This window comes from Anomalospiza imberbis, chromosome 9 (assembly GCF_031753505.1).
Source record: "Anomalospiza imberbis isolate Cuckoo-Finch-1a 21T00152 chromosome 9, ASM3175350v1, whole genome shotgun sequence".
Lineage (NCBI taxonomy): Eukaryota > Metazoa > Chordata > Aves > Passeriformes > Viduidae > Anomalospiza > Anomalospiza imberbis.
The window spans coordinates 4,182,877-4,204,871 of record NC_089689.1 but is presented as its reverse complement, the minus strand read 5'-3'; the positions used below and the strand labels follow the sequence as shown (position 1 = coordinate 4,204,871).

The window sequence follows — 21,995 nt, the reverse complement described above, 5'->3', positions numbered from 1 at the left end:
GAAGCAAATGCAGATCTACCCGATCCCACATTTCCCAGCACGAGGCTTTCTGTCAATCTAATTCCCTTATCATAACCACAGCAACTTCAGTTATCCCTGAATCCTGGCCCATCTGTCTCGGATTTACTAGAATAGTACCATGGTTTAAATAACATCGCCTCCATTTGTGGAAGCAAACATTTATTGTTTTATCTGCTGGCAGAATTGATGAATATTACTGTTTGCAGGGATAAATGGCATTTTATCATGGACTCATAGCAATATCCTACCTGGCTGCACCTGCTGCTGGAGACAAAGTACAGGAAAAAGTGACTTCCAGGCTCAGAGGAGACTGGAACCCTCTGTCAAAACTGATTATAAATGACTTTTTTTTCCTAATTTCAGCTGTCTGTTTAAATTTTGAATTTTATTTTTGTGATGAAACATTGCCCCAGCTCCTTTTCCTGATCAATCTCAAGGATTTTTTTTCCCCCATGCAGAATAAAGAATGATAACATGCTGCAGTTTAGGGCACATTTGTTTGAGCTCTGTCCCATTTGATTAGGCATCCTCAGTGAACCAAACCCACTGATTTTTTAACCCACCTAGCATGGAGCTGAACTTTGTTTCAGATCAGAATCCCTTGTATTTGTTCTGATTTCACAGATGGTAAAACTTTATTTTCCAATTTTACAAGCTGATTTTACAGATATTTGGGGAAAATCATCCTGCCGTGTAACTAGCATGAGTAAGCATCAAAACTTTTCCGTCTCTTTCCAGTATCTTTTCTGCTGACGTTTTTTCTTGTTACGGTGCCTTTTGCAGTGCTTTCATATCTATTTTATTCCTGGCTTGTAGCAACTGTGAGAAATCTTTTAAATAAGGACAGTTGTTAGTGTGTGTGGGTTTGAGAAGTTATGAATTCACAGCTACTTGAATGTGCAGAAAGAAATAGCCTTCTTTTTCCAGCCTTAATGATTTGAGGATTCTTGGGGGAGGGCAAGGAAGCATCAGTTATTTCTACAGTAATTTCATGCTGGTGGATCCCTCTGCATCCTGTGTTGGATTTTCTGGTGGGTTTATGACTGTAGGTCAGTGTTGGAAGGCAGTTTATGCACATCCTCTGCTGTATTTGAAAGCTTCATTAATTAGAGGCTTCTCATTTTCTCCGTGATATTTTACTGCTCTCACACTTGCTGATCTCAGGGGGAGGTGGTTCCCCAAAGACACAGCCCAAGGCACAGCCAGTCCTGCTAGAAGGAAAGGGTCTACTGATCTGCTTTAGTGCTGGGCAAAGGGTGTTGTGAATTTCCTCCATTCATTGATTTGCCTCGCCCAAACAAATGAGTAGTCTGCCCTCATTTGGATCACCTGATTCCTAGCCAAAGTTTAGGAATAGAAGGACAAAGTAGTATGTGTGCTGTCGAAGTAGCTTCTAAACGGTTGATTATAGGGTTAGAAAGAAAATAATATGACAAGAAAATGCAAGTACAGATTACACATGAGAGCAAGATCCTTCATCGGCTGCTCTGGGAGCCTGGCAGCACACTCTGCTGCTCCTCATGAGGCTCCATGGCCTTGGGATTTCTTCAGGCTTTCTTCAGGTCTCTTGCTAAAATCACTAAAATAAATACAGCCTGTGCTCTGCCCAGGCTGGGCTTTGAGAGTTGGGTGTGAGCATGGGAGCAGCACAGTTTTTTTGAGCTGTGCTCTCAGCTGGGATAAAAAACAGGGTGAGAATCCTTTCTTAATTTTTCCACTTAATTTGCACATTACTCATACATTTCTTGGCTTCTTGCAGCATTTTTGGGTCTTCTGTATGTCTTTGACTTTCTCCGAGGTTGGGACTTTGGTTGTCCACAGACCTTATGAGCTTTCTACCTTCCCTCTCTCTCTGAGCACTGCACCAAGGCCAAGTGTCACACATATGACAGGTTTGCCATTCCCTGCTTTTTTTTTTTTCCCTTTAAGCTACCTTCCTTCCTTTCCCACCACTTCTTTTTAGCATTTTTAGCTGCTGCAATATTTCTGCTATAATTAGCTCTGAGCATGACTGTTATCTTTCCAGAGTTTAATTTTTAAAAGACAGTCTAGAGGAAGTAATGCTGCCTTGGCTGAAATCCCTTTATTGTTTTAGCCAAGTGGCCAGCTTGGTGATGGTTAACACAACGGGCTTTTAAAAAAGGTTTCTGCTTGTCCTCTTCAGGTCCTCAGTCTGGATAAAGGACCTGATGTACCATGGGATGTACAACTTAAACATTAGACACACACTCGCCCCCAGTGCATGTGCTGGTTTATTTTGATTTAGTCTGGATTTGTACAATTTGTCTATCTAGGTCATAAGTGAAAATAAGCTCAGGGTATTATATGCAAAACAAATCTCATTTTTTGACTTCTTCCCTCCTGAAGAAGAGTTCTGTGCAGGGTGTTGATTTTGCAGAGGTTGAGGCTTGAATGTATGGAGGGAAGAATTTTTCCTTGCTTTGAAACTTGTGCTAATTAAGGCTGAGCTGGTGAGGTGGTCGAAGCTCTGCACCCTTTTCCTTTTAGCATATGAGTGAATTTTGTCTCCATATTTACTAGTGTGAAATTAAAGAAAAAAAAATTGAACAGGATACAGGAACAGTAACTTTGACTTCACCTTGCACCATCTTGCAAACAAATCAGCGGCTATCGTCCTGCCCTTCCCAGAACTGGGTGTGGTGGCTGAAATAAAACATCTCCCAAAGAGAACACAGCCCTATTGTTTCAGGGCAGCAGAAAGATGACTTCTGAAGGCTGAAGTGAGGGGTTTGGTAGTTATTTTTACTGTGGGTGTCCTTTTTTGTGGATTTTATTTTTTTCAAGTATGATATTTGTGCTGGTCTTGCCCCTTTGTCTCCAGTCTTTATTATTTTCTTGATTACCTAAATAAATAAATTTTACAAGGAGCCTTCAGGGCCACTCTCTGTAATTTGAAGCTCATTTCAAATTATCTGCTGTAATTTAATTGATGAATTTCAGTGAGCAGTAGCTTAGCTTAGAAGTGTTCCTCTGCACCAAGGAGGGATTGCAAAAGGAGAACTTCCCTCAAAAGTTGCTTCAATACTTGGCCTCAGAGAAATGTCCTTATCCTTCTTCCAGCTCCTCATTGTTTCACACTCATGCTCATCGCTGTCTTGAATTTCATTTTTAGTTAGCAAGCTGGGATTTTCCTTATTCATTTTATGAATGCAGTGCCATGCAGGAGTCAGCTTTGTACCTTAAACCCAGTCTAGATTTACTGCATAACCAGGAAACAGGAGCAAGAAGGCCTCCTGCATAACTGGTATCGTTTCTCTTGCTGAATAAACCTGTTCTTATGATTATTTCTTTACTGGCAGCAGTCCCAGAAGGTTTCTGACTGGATGTTCGTGCACACCTGTGTCCTGTTTTGTGACTTTTGCCCATGGATGGGGTCTGAAGTATCTCTGGTGTAAGTGTGGTGTGTATGTTCCTCCTGGAGAGATGCTGGATACTGAACAAGATAGCTGGACGTGGCCCAAAGATGACTAGTGGAAAACCTGAGAATTGCATTATGCAGAAAAAAAGCCTAATGGACTGTAACAGAGTCCCTGGGATCTTGGAGTGTGAGTCTCCCAAAGAACCCTGGGTGGTGGTGCAGTATAACTGAAGATAAAGGGAAAACCACAGGTCATGAAAGTTTGATTTATGGTGGTGACTTCTTGTGCCAAGTAACTGCGTGTGGAGACTCTTGTTCTCAGGAACATAAGGAGTGGTCTTTGTGTTTATGATATTATTTACTCCAAACACTAATTGACACTGAGTGTATTAGAAAGGAAGTGATTTTAGCGTGGGTTTTCCACCTGAAAACACAAAGGCAGAAATAAGTAGGAGCTTCTTCCTTTGCAAGCACCTGCTGCCATGGGGCATTGAGGTGTCTGAGCACAGCCCCAAGTTTGACATTTCAGCAGGTCTCTTATTGATGAAGTAACACTTGACAGTGTACGGCAAAGTTTTTCTTTCAACTTTTGTTGTCATTTACAATCAGCATTGCTCAATTAGAAGTTTTCCCTTTAAGATCTGCTGCTGTGCCTTTTATATCTGATCTTCTAAACATATTTGTGTGTGGCTTTTCCATCTTCTCTGTTTTCTGTTGAAGAAAACCTCATAAAAATGGCTGATTAAAAATTTTAATTAAAGTATCCTGCTTTGCTACAGACCTGATGATAAAAATTTTTAGAACATGAACATCTTGTAAGAGCAATCATTTCAGTTTGCTTTCTGTGGTGGACTAATGTTTGATCCTTCAGTCACATTTGGAAATATAAAACTGCAAACTTTAAAAACTTCTTCTCTATTTCAGACTGAAGGCTTAGACTGCATAAAATCCAAGTAGGATAGAGCAACATGTGCTAGTCAAATGAGCAAAATATTTGACATCCTTCAGCTCTGGTAACAAAAGGACCATAGTCTGTGGAATCCCTGATGCCAGCTGTGTTGAAAGTTGCTGACTTGGCCTGTGGCTGTTCCCTGCTCATACAGAATTACACTTTCACAGACACAGTCCAAGCTGTGTGCAGTTTTCTTTTTTTTTTTTTTTTTCCTAAAGAAAAAAACAAACATATGCTCGAATATAAGCAGAGAAGTATGTCAAAGATGCAAAATAAAAGGCAGGCAACAAAGCATGTTTATTTACAAGAGCGTCTTTGTAATTTTGCTTTCTGACTAGGGTTTGCCACACCTTCATTTCATTATCCCTTTTTCCTTTCATTCATCTTCAGAAGTACTGCAGCTTTGCCTAATTCCTTGAAGAGGAATGTAATAAAATGATAGTATTTCTAAGGAATGCAGCATCACATCTGACTGGGCAGCCTTCCTCATGTTTGCTCTTTGGCTTTTTGGGCTCTGCTACATGCAAATAATCCTCCTCTTTTAAAGGGCTTTTCCTGTGTGTTGCATATAATACAGACTGGAAAAAAAAAAAAAAAAGAGCAGCTTCTGCTCTGTGCTTTCTCCCTGTTGTAATGGGGAGAGGTGAGTGATGGAGAAGCATTTCCTTTTTTCTAACCATGGTTAAAAAATCAGAACAATCTTTAACAAGTCTAGGATGCAAGTAGGGCTGCTTTTTGTGAAGAACAGTATGTTGTGCCGTGGAGGGAGGGTTTGAACAGGGCTGAGAGCCATGCATGGATTCGATGACATTTTAGTGGCTACTTGCAAAAAGAAGGAACTGTGATGTTGTTTAGCAAAGTTAAGTATTTCCCCAAATGTCTTCTGTTCTACAGAATCGTTGTCTTTGTGTAGGACTATGATAAAATGGAAATAATCTGAAGTTGTAGAAAATATGCACATACTATATGTGATTAATTTTGGTAAGCTTGACCTGTGAAAGTAAACTCCTGTTGTACAGTGTTGTTTACACAAGAAAGCGGACAGGAACACGTGTTTCTTTGAAAGATGACTCTTTTGGCTACAACACAATTTTATTGGGGGCTCTTGGGATCAGTTTGCTCTGCAAAATGCATTGTACTCTGGTAGTTATTCTCTCTGTCTGAAGGAGGATGGCCGGTAGGGTTGAGTGTCAAAGAGCTGTTGGGCAGAATAATTCCCTGACACATCTTCCTTACTGCAGGAGAAGCTCCCTTCTGAAGTCAAAGTCATTTTCCCAACAATAAAACTGTTAGGAAGTGCAGTGCTGTGATTTTCACTCTGCTAATGCAGCTGGGAAACCCTTCGGTTTAGAGGCAAGCTGAGAATTTCTATTGCTAATCTGCTATATTAAGGCAAATTAGAGTTAACTGATGTGCTTCTAAATGTGGCCTGTGTGAAATGAAGTTCCTTGCAGCATAATGGGGTTTTCTTCTTTTTTTTTTTTTTTTTTAATAGCACAATTTATTATTCCATAAGTAGGTAATTCCTCTTTGCTGATAACCACACGTCTGGTCTTCCCTTCTGCTGTTGCAGTTCCCTTGGAGCAGCAGAGTGCCTTTCAAAGTGCCAGTGATGGAGTTGTAGCCCCTTGAGGGGCTGTATTTAGACTGGCTGCTAACAGATCAGCTCCTTCATGTAATTACCGAGCTCTGACAGAGCAGCTCAGTGCACATTATTGCTTTCCATTTGCTCTCTGAGTCGCAGGACAGCCCTTCCTGCTTGGTGAGGAGTTTGTGCCTTTAAAAAATGAAGAAATTGTTTTGTAGCTCCCAGCAGGCCTCTCAATAAACATCAGCAAGTTCTGCTTATCCGTGACATAGTAGGAAAATATTTGCCTGTCTGATTGTGCGTCGTGACTTCACTGGCTTGAAATGACACCTTTTGGAAGTGCCTCTCCTGCTGGGATGCTTTGTCTTTGGAGTGACAACTCCCGCCTGTGTCAGTCATGGAGTCTGCCACTGTGAAGGATCCTAACTTCCATGGTGAAGGATCCTCAGTGAAGCCATACCTGGCTTTGCAGCACCTCTGTTCCCTTGACTGCAGGGAATACTGGAAGGTGTTGGTGACAGGATTTTTTCCTGAGGCTCTTCTGTTGATTTTAGTTGTGTTTCATTATTATGGAGCGGGATGAATGAGGTGGTGCAGAGACAGGGAGAAAGGCTTTGTGGTTTTTATTAGCAACAACTGTGCAAGCAAACTTAATTTGGCATTCTGAAGCCCGCTGGTGGTGTTCCAACTTTACCCCTCAGCTGTTGCTCTGCATTGCAGAGGCCTCTGTAATCTAGCAATTTCTCATTGTCTCCAGCCCCTGCCATTTATAAGTGGGGACTCAGGTTGCAAAGCAGATTAAATGAGCATTCCCTTTTATTTTTAATTTTAATACAAGCGCTTCCTCAAGTCATAGAAAAAATACACCTGGCACTCACTAGCTGGGGGATGTGTGGTTATTAGATGAGTGGAAAATACCTGTATGATCTTGTCCCCTGTGGTTTTATAGGAAAGAAGCAATAATATGCACTTTGATTATGTTACTTCCTATATTTCATATTTTCTTCCACTCCCCAAACAACCGGTCGGGTTTATAGTTTCTCTTCTTCCTTCTCTCTCATTTCCTTCTTCTGTAGTTCATGGTATTTCTCATCCTGTCTCTTTTGTCTGTGTGCTTCCCTTCCTTACTGCTGCCCCAAGTGCATCAGTAGTGCCATCTTGCTCATTTTTAGTTTAAAATTCCTAACCCTTTTGCAAGGGGTGTTTTTTAGCCTATCTTTTATCTGCTTGCTTTTTCAGGTTGTAGGAGAATTAGAAAGGTTTGCAGGAGCTGCCCCAAAGAGGCCAAGCCTTCTCTTCTCTCCATGCCAAGGGGAAAATCCCTGTCCCCTCACTGAAATTCCATGTTTGTCCTTTTATTTGGGAGTGTAAATCCCACAGGATTTGTGTGCATCACTCACCCTACCCCTGGTCCCATAAAGCAGTCCTTTTACATAAAACCATTTTGCAGAGATTATTCTAGGCAGTTATTGACATGCCAGTGGTGAGTTAGCATGTGAAACCATGCTCTGGGGGTCCAGAGTGCCTTTTGCCTTGCACAAAAATGGTATCCCAGAGCTATTCTGTGCTGGTGGGGAGGGCTTCTCTCTTGGGACCTACATTTTTGTCTGCCTATTGCTTGCACTGGTTGCAGTCCAGCAGCCTGTCAAATGTCTGACTTACCCCCTCTCAGAAAAACTTGAGCAGCTTTGGCATAACCCTCAGCTGACGTTCTGCAGCCGACTGGTGACTCACAGTCCCACTCACAAGAAAGCAAGGAGTGGTTGGGTCAACTCTGCTCCAATAAACAAGGCAACTGTTGCTTGTGCTTGCAGGTATTCCTGATTTCTGCAGTAAAATTGGCATCTCATAAATGCTGCTTCATGTTTTCCTCCTCTCCAGACAAACATCTGAAACAAGGAAAGAGATGAAGGTCGGTGGATTTTTTTCCTGCTTGGTAGCCTCTAATTGTAGTTCAAACAAAGCCCAGGATTACCAGCACATAGGAGGGAAAATTCACAAAGTACCATTTAGTAGCAACACACCTGGCATCTGGTGTGGAGATGTGATTTGCTTTTTGGGACTACCATATCTTGTAGCTTTTTTTTTTTCCCTCTCATCAAGTCTACAATACAAGGGCCATGAGGAAGCATTGTGCAAAAGAATTGAAAACAACTGCCTTTCTGTTCTGCTAAAGGAAAAGCAGTTGCTTCACTAGACTGCCTATTCAGACTTTCACACAGCCAACGTGGAAATCCATGAGTTATCAAAAGGGGCAGTTTTGATTCCCACGATGACATGGGACTGAAATGCTCATTTGAGGTTTTGTGAGGGAAAACACATTCTTTTGCACGTGGATTGCAGTGGGCTTTCAGGGTTATTTCAGAGAGCAAATTACAAGATTCTCCTGTGGTTCTGAACCCTTGTTTTCCTTACTGATGTGCCCAAGTTTAGGGATTAAGAGTAGGTTTCTGGCAGCTGTCTGCCAGCAGCAAAAGTAGGACCTTGTATGCAGTTACAGCCATTAAGCATGTCTGGTCTGTGGTGGGGGAAAAGGGAGATTCCAGGAGGAGAAAAGAAGAGACCAGCAAATTTCTTCTGCTGTTGTCAAGCAGGACCTCAGCAGTCTGGCCTCTAAGAGTACAAATTCCTGCTGGGAGGATCACTCCAGGTGGAGGGTAGCTCTGCACTGTCCTCTCCCACCAGTCCACAGACAGAACAGTTGGTTCTGTTTATTTTGTGCTGGGTTGGTTTCATAATATTCCTAAAGCAGTATCACCTCCCACTGAAAGCAGTATGACCTCTCACTGCCAGCACTGTCCCAGAGAAAGCTGGTGGGTTGTTTGTTTTGTTTTTTAAAGTGGTCATTTTGGATGGCTGACCTTCTTGGTAAAGAATACCTTTAGTTAAAGATTAATATCTGCATCCTTATCATGTTGGCACATGCAATAAATATATCTCAGACTTCAAGAATTATCACTAGAGTCACAATGAATAAATTTTATAGCACCAGGGGGTGAGTGAGAATGAGGGAAATGGGTACCTTTGAGTCTCTTGTACCTTGCAGAGTAGCCAAAGCTGCAATTACTGTCAGTTAACTGTATGTTCTGTTACTTACAAAGATAAGATAGTTCACTAACAGAGTAATAGCAGTATTTTGTTATTTTCACTTGGCAGCATCCTACAATAAAACAGAAAATTTATTTAGCATACTAATGAATCATGTACTCTTTCTTTCTGTGGTGCACCAGCACGTAAACTGTGTGAGGAGACATTGGGGTTTTTTTTGTCTTTTTAGCATAATTTGGCTAGAAATCCTCCTCTAAAACAAGAGGTGCAGGGGAGCCTGAAATCTGATGTGCTTTTCTTTGCACTGCTGCTGATAAGAAAATCATTTATCTCAAGTCCCAGCAGAGCTGGTGGCAAACACTGGGAGCAGTGCAGTGCTAACAGTGATCAGAAGTGCGATGGATGTTCTGCAGGTGCAAACAGCATTTCCTCCTTGTGCTGAACACAGCGTTATAGAAATGCACTTGTCTCTGATATGCAGCCCAGAATTTTTGTTCTAGAGAAATGCCATGTGCATTCCCAGCTTTGCTCACACTGGGTGAAGGACTGCAAAGTCCTGTGTGAGGATGCAGGAGAGTATGTAAAGACTAACCCAAGTGCATATTTCTTCTGGTTTTACCCCATTTAATCTGTTGTAGATACCTCATCTTATTTTAGCTTCCCATCCTCAGTCTCCGTGACTTCCCCTTTTTTCCTTCCCTTTCATCTTTAAAATGTGTGGTTTGATTAGGAAGCTGTAATCTTTTTATAGTTCATTTCATTTAAAAGCACATTAACCTGCAGAATGAGCCACTGGCTGTCTCTTGTTCCATTTCCAATGAATTTCCTGTTTGTCTGGATGCTGAGTTATTCACTCACCAGTTAAGGGAGGCAATTAGGCTGCTGAAAGCTCCTTGTGGCTGAGATCTGCCAGGCTGGCACTCGCTGCTGTGGCTCAGCCACAAAGGCTTTACCCCTTACTGGCAATGGCATCATTTGTGCAGTTCTTTTGCATCTTTGGGTTCAGATTTCCCATCTTCTGAATTTAGCTTCTTGTATTTTTTTTTCTTTCTTCTTTTTGTCTTTTTCTTTTTTTTTTTTTTTTTCTTTTTGTCTGGACAAACTGCAGCTCAAAAGCAGTCTTTAGTATGTCTTAGCAGTCTTTAGTATGTCTTTCCTTGCACGTTTATGTAGAAAATTTGCCTGTGTCCTGAGGGAGGGAGAGCAGTGGGAGAAGACAGAACAATCTACAAATTCTTCCTTATCAAAACCCTTTGACAGAAATGGAAATTCACTTTGCTTTTTTGGAGTGCACTTTAAAGTACTGTATGAACTTATGAACTCCAACAAACTTAATTTGTTCATCAAGAACGTTGTGCAAGAAGTGAGAAATAATTGTCACTGTATATAGCTCGTATTTTGGGAGAATTTTTTGCCTTATCCTTGCAGGTTTTGTGAGGTAGAACAGACAATTGCAGGCAGTCGTGGACTGCCTGTCTTGTTCTGCCACCACCTGTAGCTGCTGACAGGACATGGGAAAATGGCTTCATGCTGGAGGAGGATGGATTTAAATTGTGTATTAGGAAGAAATTCTTCCCTGTGAAGGTAGTGAGGCCCTGGCACAGGTTGCCCAGAGGAGCTGTGGCTGCCCCATCCCTGGAAGTGTCCAAGGCCAGGCTGGACAGGGCTTGGAGTCACCTGATCTAGTGGAAGCTGTCCCTGCCCATGGCAGGAGGGTGGAATGAGCTGGGCTTTAAGGTCCCTTCCCACCTATGGACATGAGACTTGCACATCCCTCTGTGGAAGGACCTGACTTTATCTCCCTGTCCTCCTCTCTCCTTCTCTTGTTTTTCACTGGGAATTCTGGGTAAGAGAAGCTGCAGGGGGAAGGGAACTTCTTCCAGAGGCTGTGCATTGCTGGGGAAGAAGGGGACACCTGACTCAAGGAAGGAGTCTGAGGTTTGAAAAAGTTGAGATAAAACATCTCTCTTGGTGAAGGCTGTACCGCGTGCTCAGACCTCCACAGCCAAGGTGGATGTTATTGTTGAGAGGAGGGTGAACCTCAGCCCTGCACTGAGAATGTGCAGAGCAGCTCCTGGGAACTTCTGATTTTTGCAGAGACTTGGATATAGTAATGAGCTGCATTTTAGAGAATTCATGCTGCAGAAAACAGTGACTCCATGCTTGTGACTTATTTTGGTTTTTTGTCTTATCAAGAGTTATTAGAGACACTTGGTTTTGATGTCTTGGATTCAATAAGGCAATATGTCATTTTATTAGCACATTTCTGGAAGGGTATGTGATGTGTCCTCACACCCCCTATCCTTGCTTTCCATGGCCTGTAAAGCCTGATTGTTCTATCAATCACAGCAGTGCTAGTGCTGCCTGCAGTTTCTGATAATTTTCACTCTGTTTTAAATTTTGCTGAAACAAAACAGACATGGAATTGCAACTGGCATTTAAACATAGTAAATAAATATACTTCTGCTCCTAAATAAAGACTGTCTCTGGAGACATATTTATAGTGGTCTCCCATGTAGTCTCAATGTTCTTTTCCTTGCCTATCTTAATCCCTAGTCAATGTACAGAGAGACGTGGTATTGGAGAAGCTTAAAACATGGATTTTTTTAAATTAGATAGCTTTTTCCAGATTGGATGCAATTTGTGGGGATGGGAGGTGGTGAATTGGTGAGTATCTGTAGAGGTAGACTTTAAATAAATAACTTATTAATTTTTTAAATAATACTTTGATCTGTGGTATGCTTTGGGGTTTTTTTGTTTGGTTGTTTTTTTCCCCAAAGAGAGTCTTTGAATGCAGACTGTGCAAATACTTTGAGAATGATCGAAGCTATTAATGCATCATTGATTTCCTCCATTGACTTGTCCATTAGATATTTAATCTCTTCTTTTTAACAAGTGTGTATTTTTCTGTTTCAAAAGCAGCCTCCCACTGTCCCTTGCATAGTGGGAAGCATGTCCTGCTGGCTTTCTGTCACCGTGCCAGCCTTGAGACTTGGCTTGAACACTTTGGACTTATCCTGCCTTTCTGCTGGAGCTGGAGGAGCTGTGGAGCAGATGCACTCATGGCATGGCCACCCAAGGCAGTTTAATCTGTCCTGCCTGAGCAGTTCTAGCTATGATTCTGTGGTTTTGTTGGCAGGAGCAATCTGAAACAAATCTCAGCAGTGCCCTGGATACTCCCCTGTCCTGTCTGCTTTCTGCTGTCCCTCATTTTTCTCGGGCCAGTTGTAAGAATGTTTTGTTAGATGGTCACCGGTGATGAGGGTTTTTAATAGTAGCAGCTGCTGTAAAAAATTGCTACTGCATCTGTTCTGCAGAGTTCTGTGAAACTCTGTTTCTAAGAATACATCCCTCTTAACCCCAAAAAACCCATAAAAATGAGGAATGATCAGCGCTGTTCCGGGGTCTGCACAGGGACTCTGTTTTTGCTGTTCTGAAACAACTTGTTGAGCTGCATGCCTGAGAAACAAAGTGATTTGACTCACTGCTTATATTTAGTATAATTACCTACTGCATTAGGTTCCGTTTTCTTCCGAGCATTAATGTTTTTGCTCAGGAAGGTTAACAGGGAAAACGCCCAGCAGAAGGCATTTTTGTGCTTATCACAGGGCAAATGCGTGGAAAACATCAGGTCACTGTGCTGGGTGTCAACTTGTTGGTTGGTTGTTTTTTTTTTTTTTCTTCTTCTTTTTTTGTAGAGTCTGTAGAAGGAGCAGTATCTAAGGGTGTGGAGAGGATGTCCTTCCTTTTAAAGCCTGTAAAATTAGAGGAGCTGGTGCATCCTTAGTACAAATGTGATCTGAAATCGCAGCACCCGCTTTGTCGTGGTCCAGAATCACGTATATGTGAGATCCCAACTTTAAAATATGCCCTGTGATTCTACCTCCCCAAGGTGATAAGTTTTATAGTTTTGAGTATAGTTGTAACTGAAACAAAAATTTGAGTTGCTGTTTTTGTGTGTAATATTAAAAATATGTTTGGTCTTATATTTCTGTTTGGAACCAGCCTTCACTAAAACCCTCTGTAACCACATGGGAAGCAGATGGGAAATGCACAGGTTTGAAGTGCTGCTGGTGAAGCTTTAGTCTAAACCTTAAGTCTTTGGAGACTGTTTGAAAGCCTTGGCAGCCAAGAAAGCCTGGGCTCAGCTCAGGGAATTGCATGATTCCTGGTGCTTCTGGATCCAGGTGAGGAGCTGTAATTGGCTTTTCACCAGTGAAGTGCAGAACGTTCTGTTCAGTTGGTGTGTAACAGGTGAATGCCCCAAGCAGTGGGGAAGTGGCATTGAAAGTGGAAGTGGGTAGAAGAGTTTGAGCACAGCTTTGCTGGTCTGAAGGCTGTATGCTACTCTCCATTCTCCTATTGCCATCTCTTATGTTAGTGTTGGTCTATCCCAGAAAAGTTCTTCAAGGAGTTAACTGACCAAACGCATCTGTCTACATGACTTTAAATGGATCACAAATTCAAGACCCTTTTTCTTCCTCTTATGGGGGTGTGAGAAGCTGCAGAGCTATCAGATTTCCCTTTCTGAAGCATGAAGGGCTTTGCTTCCTCAAAATGTTTTCTCTCCTTTGCTCCCAAGCAGTCTCATCCCAGGGCTTTTTTTTTTTTTTTTTTTTACTACATGGAACCCCTCAATAACCAGGCTGAGAAGCCTCTGCTGCCTGAAGTGATTGATCTGTACATTGGTGCAAATCTGAAGTGTCCTGCAGTATCTCCTGAGATTCCCTGTGATAATCACATCACCCTGCCAAAGAACCCTGTTAATATTTATGTGGCAATTGTTTTGGTTCTTGGCAGAGATAAGGGCGTTAATGTGAAGCCTACTTTGGCTGATTAAAGAAATTATTTATGTTTTGTACTGTAGCAGTGATTTCATTACACTTGAAGAATTAAATTCTGAATGTCTTTTGGTAGATATGTACATAAAAATATGTATTGAGGCAGTTAGCTGGCATCTTGGACCACACCAACCTCTCCCTCATAAGAAGGATGAGGACCTGTTGGTACAAGCCCAGAGAAGGGCCGTGGAAATTATCTGGAGAAGAAAAGGCTGGAGCACCTCTCCTGTGAAGAAAGGCTGACAGAGTTGGGGTTGTACAGGCTGGAGTAGAAAAGGTTCCAGGATGATCTTACATCACCTTCTGATACCTGAAGGGGCTTCAAGAGAGCTGTGAGGGAATTTTTACAAAGTGTGCAGTGACAGGACAGGGGGGAATGGCTGACAGAGGGCAGGGTTAGATGGGATATTGGCAAGAAATTCTTCACTGTGGGGGTGGTGAGGCCCTGGCACAGGGTGCCCAGAGAAGCTGTGGCTGCCCCGAGTCTCTGGAATTGTCCAAGGCCAGATGGGAGCAACCTGACCTAGTGGAAGATGTCCCTGCCCATGGCAGGGAGTTGGAATGAGATGATCTTTAAGGGCCCTTCCAACCCAAACCCGGTCGAGTGAAGGGGAACAAAGGTGGAGGGATGTTTGCTCAGTCCAACTCTTACAAGTTTTTCCTGCTGAAATGGAAATGAAGGTTTGAAACTGTGTGCAGTTCTTCCATAATGAGGTGTTGCTTTTCAGGCTTGGATGGTGGAATGAGGAGGAGCCCTTCAGCAAAAGGCTGCTGGGCTTTTACTCTTCTTTCACACTGCTTGCCCTGTGCTCCCTTGCCTCTCTGCAGCTGTGCTTCTCTTATGTGGAGGGTTGTTGTGAAACTTCTCCACTGCACCTGGAAAGATTCATGTGAATTCTCTGGTTTTGAGAGCAGCACTGTTTTTTATTTTTACTCCAACCCCTTGATCTTGCAGTTAACCTTAAGGGATATCAGCAATTTAATTGTACTTTATTTTTATAAGAATTTAATTTCCTGAATGACAAGGTGAAAAGAGGAGGGGAGAAGAATCTGCTGTTGCCTCATGAAGAGAGTAAGAGAAAATGGGGGTCTTCAGTAGCCAGCTTTGCAAGATGGTAATAAAAAAGGGTCTTTGAATAGTTGCAGATCTCTCAGTGTTTTAGTTTAGATGTTAAAAAGGTCTTTTATGAGATAAGTGGTCTTTGAGAGAAAGACAAATAAAAAGCACATCTGAAAATGCATAGGATGGCAGCTCTTTCAGACAGGCACTTGTCATCATCTTGAGGCTGAGGATTGCCCAGCTCCTGGCTTTCTCCTCACTCAGCCTTTCATACCAGCCACAGTGTGGCTTGGCTCCAGAAACCACACAGAGGTCAGGCACGTTTTCATTGGTGTTATCAGTGAAGACACTGCCGGCTGAAGGCTCCAGACCAAGAACTGCTGTAACTCTGGTGTGCTTTCAGAGACAGGAAGAGTCTCTAGTGCTGCAAAACCTTTACCACCCCAGGTGGCTGGGGGACGTCCACCTTTGGACTGGACTGGCATTTTCCAAGCACTGGATTACTGTGAGCAGAAGGGCTTGCTGTGTCTGTGTCCCAGCCAAGGTGAGAATGGTCACTGTTTGGCTGCCCCTCAGGGATGGACCAAGACTCTGCTGTCCATCCTCCCTCTTCTCTTCCTTCCAAGAGGATGTGGCAGGCTTCCCTGGTGGCAGCAGACCTGCAGGTTTGCAGAGCTGCTGCTGGACAGAGCAAATGGGCAGAGTGTGTGTGTGTCTCTCTCCCTTCACACACCAGGTAGGGCACTGTCCAGAGCCACCCAGCTTGTCACAGTCTGCAGCAGGGTGTCTGTGAGCACACTGCTGGGCAGGAGTGGCTGCTGCTGTCTCTCTCATGGGCTCTGCTTGCCCTTGCTCATCGTGCCTGCCAAGTGCACAGACCTGCTGGGGAGCCAGTGGAATTGTCAAAGAAATCAGTATCTTCCTTTGGAGCATCTTGAGTCAGTAGAACTTGACCTGTCTGCTCTCTTCTCTGTCAACAGATCTTTTTTTGCCAGCAGTGGAGCAAATGTTCGAGCCCTCTGGATCAGTGCAAAAGGATTTGGTGCATGCTGGTGGTGTGCTCTTTGCTCAGAGGTAGAGCTGCTGTGAGGGAAATGGCACAAAATGGTGAGGAAGAGCCACTGGAAGCTGAAGGAGCCTGAGGCTTTGTGTGGTGAGGTGGGGATCTCCCAGAACACAAGCAGGCTGTGCTTGAAATGCTGTTGGGGAAGATGTTTGACTCCTGCCAAATCCCTGCACACACTCATTTCTGCCAAGGCTGACCTTGTTCCTGGAGAGCTGGGGTGGGGGCTGGCTTGTGGGGCGGGCTGGTAGCCAAAGCCATATGCTCTGACCCGTACACAAGCTCAGCATCCTCCTCTGCTCCTCCATTGCTCGTGCACTGCAAGGTGCAGCAGCTGTAGCCGGTGGTACCTCTTCTGGGAGCTTGTTTCTACATCTGCTTCCCCCTTCTTTGCCTTCTATCCCTGGAGTGAGTGGAACTCTTTTCATGAACACTTTTTGACCAGGCACTTGGAATGCTTAAGGGACGCTTCGTCCTGGAAATCCAGGAGACCTCTCCAGAGGAGGAAGCAGCATCTCCTGTTTGTCTTGAGTTACCCTGTCACAACAATGGCTTCAGAATCTGCCTAATTTAAAAGCTAGTTTTAATCTGATGGGAAGATGTTTGTGTATTTAAAATAGTTATTCCTTGCTGGAGCCACTCCCTTCTTTTGTCCTTCACTGCTGGACCTTTCGGCTTCGCTCAGCTAATGTGCAGTGCTTGTTTACGGCCGAGATACTGGAGCATGAAGAAGGAAGTCGGTCAGTTTAGCACTGATCCAGTCCCAGGCTTCCTGTGCGTGTGCGTGCACGCGTGTGGGCTCAGCCCTGCTCCTCCAGTCGCCGGGCAGCCTCTGCAGGAAAAGCCACGGCGCTGGCAGACACAAGATGCAGGTGTCTTTTTTTTACCTCTTCCACCTGGTTTGGGCCTGAGCAGGTTTAGGCAACACGGGTAAAAATTCCAGTATGGCAAGCCTGATGAGGAAGATGCTGATGCAGGCAAAGACATGGAGTGGTGAGTACGGGAAGCATCTTGTCTGATGGGAAAGATAACTGCTCAGAAGGGTTTAGGTGCCTGGGAGGAGAAATGTGCCAGAGAGCTGCTGGGCATTGCTGTTGTTTTCATCTTTCATCTCCAGTGTGAGATGGCACACCAGTGTGCACTTGCATCTGAAAATACCAAAGCCTTTGTCCATGGAGAAGATGGTTAACCAGGTGACTGTGTTTAAAGTCTGTTTTTTAGCCTGCCCTGGGATTTCTGCCTTAGCTTGGCTCTGTAACAGCACCAGTCTGTCTAATTTGGAAGTTTTGGAGGGAGTAGGGAGTTTGGAGGAGACAGGCATCTCAGGAGCATTTAAACTGTTGTGTCAGTTGTGACTGCACCAAAAGATGAGGTCGAGAAGAAAACAACACTGACGAGCTGTAAAAGAAACCATTTTATTGCTTTGTCCCTTTTCTTTTGATTTGGTGGCAAGTATCTCTCTGGATTACAGTAAGGTGCTCTCGTGTTGCATGGTTACAGAAATTGTCATCAGCAATGGTGGATATTTTGGATTTTAAAATATTCCAGTAGCAGCACCAGCCTGTGCCTGGGCTTTTTCATTTAAATTTATGGTGTTTATCCAGCTCTTAATTGTGCAAATTAGTGTAATTATAGAGTGTGATTATATGCATACCCAGTGACTGTTTTTAAGAGGCTGTCTCAAATGTCAAGAATTGATTTTGTTAGCCTTGTGGCTTTCTGGTGCAAGCACCTTTCTTCATGCTGCTGTTCTGCAAAGCAGACATTCCAAAGTGCCTCAGCAGGAAACAATTTCTGCAGTGCCATATCTGAGGGAATGATTCTTTAGTAGGGCAGAAGGCTCTTCAATGGCTCTGACTAATTAGGACTGATGAGGTGAGTTATCCAGGACTGAAACGGCCCTCCTGAAGCAGGACAACTTCTTTGCTCCAGGCTGGGGTAAGGATAGGAGGGCACAACCTGAGCCACATGTGGTAAAGTTTATCCAAGTGCCAATTTTATCAGTGTGTGAATTTTAATGAAAAGCTGTTCTTTGAAATTAGGACTTTTGTGTGAGTTATTGGCTGCTGCCAGTCTTTCCCAGGGCTGTAGCTGAGAGTGTGGAGGGGCCAGTGCAGGCACAAGCTCTTCTCTTGTGCAGAAGTTACAGACTGGGTGTGCCAAGTATTGTGTTGCCTTTTGCTGGGAAGGAGATCTTGTTGGCAAATGCAATTCCCTTCTAACCCAAACTTACTGGTTTCTCCCTACTCACTCAGGACTTCTCAGAATCCATGACTTTCTGCTTTAAAATATGACTTGAAACAGAGCAGTCTCCTTGATTGCATTGTGACAGATGTGGTGTGACAAATACAGGAAACTGTAGAGGAGATATCCTTGATCTCTCTATAAATAGCTTGGGACTTTGGGTAAATTAACCAGTCTTTACAAAAAGAAGCTGAGTGAAAATAAATGTCATAGAACCATGGAATGGTTTGGTAGGAAGGGACCTTAAAGATCATCTCATTCCAACCTCCCTGCCATGGACAGGGACAGCTTCCACTAGACCAGGTTGCTCCAAGTGCCCTCCAACCTGATCTTGAATCCTTCTGGGGCAGCCACAGCTTCTGGGAAACCTGTGCCAGTGCCTCACCACTTGCACAGGGCAGAATTTCTTCCCAATATCTGATCTGACCCTGCCCTCTGTCAGTGTGAAGCCATTCCCCTTGTCCTGTCACTCCATGCTCTTGTCAAAAGTCCCTTTCCAGGTGGGACTCCCTCTTCTAGGCCCCTTTTACTTGCTTCAGGAATAAGGAGAATGGAATTAATCTACTTGAAATTTCACTTAAAGTCAGTCTGAGAATTAACATAGAGGGGTTTTTTATAGGCAAGTCTAGCAGCTATTGACTGGAGTACACATTTACTTTGTGTAAAGTGTACTTTGTGTACGTACCTTGTGTACATTTCTTCAGAGAAGTTACAGTCCATCAGTGTTTGAAAGCACGATTCTTTGTTGAGGGAAACACAGCCAATAGGGCAACATGTAAAAAGCCTTGGCTTTGATAACTTTCAGCATGGTTTCAGAACCCCTGGAGAGCTGCGTTGTTTTGGGTTTTTTTGGTTTTTTTTTTTCTTAAATCTCACTGTTTACATGTGGGGAGGTGTGTTAAATGTTTTTTTTTTTAAATGCCTGCAGGACATCAGGAAGTTGAGGATGCTGGGAGAATGAGGTGAAGGGAATGTGATCCTGGAACAAGTGTACCCATTGAAAAAGCACTTGGATAGGGTGTGTAAATACAGGCGTTCATTCTGCCCCAGGGAAGGCTGGTGCTTGAAGCCAGTCTGGTTTCTGCATGTGCTGGGACCTCAGTTCTGGTTTGTAATCCCAGCCTGCTGCCCACGTCTCCAAACCAGCCCATGGATAACAGGACCACTGCAATTAGCAGTCAGATGGAAAAAGAAATGGCACAGGAAGGAACTATTACAAAGAAGCGCAAATGACACTTAACAGTATTTATTTTCCAGTGTTTATGGTGTGGGGAGCAGCAAAAATACAGATCTACACCTTATTCTGTGTTGCCACATTTAATTTTGGTAGAAAAGGTCTGCTGCAAAAGATGCTGATTTTAGTCTTTACTAAGTAGAGCCTTTGATGACTGTTCTTCTTTATTTAGCGCTTCTGATGTCATTAAAAATAGTATTTTCTTTCATTCTTAGTTGTTAGGGAGAGATTTACTTGAAGGAGATCTGAAAGTGATCATGGGTTTGTGTGGTCCGAATTTACGCATTTGATTAGCCACTAAGAACTCACAGCAGCTTTGAGATTTCAGGATTAATGAAGTACATGAAATATCAGACTTTAAAAGGGACTTCTAAGTGGTGACTTTTGTATAAGAACATGACCATAAGATGTGGTCAGATACTATTTCAGCAAGATTTGTATTCCACATACTTTGGGAGAGTAGGTCTTATAGTGACCCCTTTAGAATGCAGTATTTAATTATAATGAAATATTTTTAATGACTCCTATTAATGTATAAATATGTTTAAGGTTGGTTATGGCAGAGAACTTGTGAGCACTTCGTGAAGTGGTGGTGAAACTGAACATCCTAAGGTTTTGATCTTTATTTAAAACAAAAAGGTTATAAAATGTCATGGTCAAAATCAACAAGTGGCATTTTGCCAGACTAAAAATGCTGCTGGATTTATTTCTCCTCTCTTGAGATCCCTGCTAGTTTTAAATACTCTTTAATTTGCCTGTCTGCTGGTGTACAGCTGCAGAAAAAATGCAAACTGTTGTTTGGATTTGGGGTAAACTGAAATAAGCTTGAGCTGTGCCCTAGCTGAAGAGACTTTTAAGTCAACTGAAATTGGTTGATCTTGAACATTATTGTTTTTCTTATATAAAAATACAAACGGAACGAAAACTCAACACATGGAAGAACAGCAAAGCAACAAAAACTTATGGAGAATGACTTAGCTAAGCAGTATCCTTTGTTTTCTAAGTATGACAGCCCTTATTTCAGCTGCATCACCACAGCTGATGCTGCCAGATCACCTGGAGGTTCTGCAGGATGACAGGGGATGCAAGAAGCTGTTAAATGATGTTGTCACATCAAAGCTCTCAAATAGCAGAAAAGTAACAGCCTTAATGGTTGCACCATCTTTACATTTCTGGCTGTTGGCAGGTAAATAATGGTAATAACAGGGATCTCGGGTGATTTTATTTAAGCATCAGAATATCTTCTGTCTGAGAGTGCTGAGGATGATACATCGGGGACCTTTACCTTTCCATGGAGCAGGATGGCTTTTAGGGGTGGTAGCCCCTGAGCTCTCATATCAGGACCCATGGCTAGGGGAGTTTCAGTAGGGATTTAATCACCTGAGTGCAGTGACATTTATGCTGCCCCTTCAAGTGAACACGTTATAGAACATATTTGCTCAGAAAAGCATCTCCTTTAATGACAGTCTTGCAGCACGGGTGGCAGAAATATTCTAAATCTGTTTTGCATTTAGCAGTGCTGCATTCTTCTGTCTCGGAACCATCAGAATCCTGTCTGCAGAAAGGCTTTTAATACTTTAAAAACAAACAGCAAAAAACCAAGAAAGAAAAGAATCTGTTAAAAAATAACATGGTATTACCTTGTATGTTCATTGTCCTTATGAACCTCCTAGCCAGGCACAGAATGTTGTGTGCTATTTCCTCTGCAGACAGATAATTGCAGGAGGGAGAGGAAATTGAGCCATGTAAAGTAAAAAATCTTAGCAAGTTCCTATTTCTGTTTACTGGGAACTTACTATATATTTTTCTTTTAATATTTTTTTAAATAATGAAAACATTTGGGGCTCTAAAAAAAAGTTTGATTAGTAGTAAATCACTTTAGCAATAAATTGTAATGTCTCTGAAGGTACCTTATATTAAAAGTATCCTTTTTCCTGTTCTTGGATCTCCGTGTCTTCTCTTCAGTAAGGGACTGCTACTTGTATTGTTCCAGTCACTTTCCTTGTGGAGGTAAATTTGCAGTCACCTTCTGACATGACAAAATACTAATTATTGCTGCTGGAGTAAAACTGGAAGTATTTGGGTTCACCTGTCAGTATATTCTGTTAATATTAGTAGTATTATTGTGATTAAATTTGTAATCCTGTGGGTTGTTATCAGGTAACAGTAAGAGAATTAGTTTTGAAAATGAGGTTTCCAGTTTCAGTTTTAGTAGGGCCTGAGAGGAGATAACAAATTAGATGATAGCTTAGGTAGTAGGAAGAGTGAATTTAAACTGAGTTTTGTGAATACTGAAAGTAACTCTGGGGCTGAAAATTATAATTAGGCTAGTCAGAAAAAAATAAAAACATTAATTTCCTGATTGTGTCTGTAGATTTTAAAGTCTTAAAAGTCTTTAAGTCTCTGTAGATTTCAAGTCTCTGTAGATTTCAAAGTGTATGAAATTTTTGCCATGGCCAGGTACTTTCTGGGCCAGTCACAGGCAGTGGCCTCTTCTTTGAGCTAAATTCAGCTTTTTCCTGAGTAAGTGCTTTAAATAACTATTCTTGCTAAATTGCAGCTTTC

The 21,995-nt window shown here is 42.7% G+C and overlaps 1 protein-coding gene across 5 annotated transcripts in view; it reads left to right on the top strand.

Annotated features, from left to right (window-relative positions):
- Positions 1-21,995, top strand: part of RASAL2 (RAS protein activator like 2) — a 159,533-nt gene that overhangs the window by 20,786 nt on the left and 116,752 nt on the right. Inside the window, exon 1 of one of the 5 annotated variants that reach the window (XM_068199441.1) lies at positions 16,698-16,945. The exons of the other annotated variants lie outside the window; for them this stretch is intronic. Coding sequence (XP_068055542.1) covers positions 16,897-16,945 — 49 coding nt within the window. The 5' untranslated portion in view covers positions 16,698-16,896. Of the gene's footprint in view, positions 1-16,697; positions 16,946-21,995 lie in introns of those variants that run through there. 5 annotated transcript variants of the gene reach the window in all.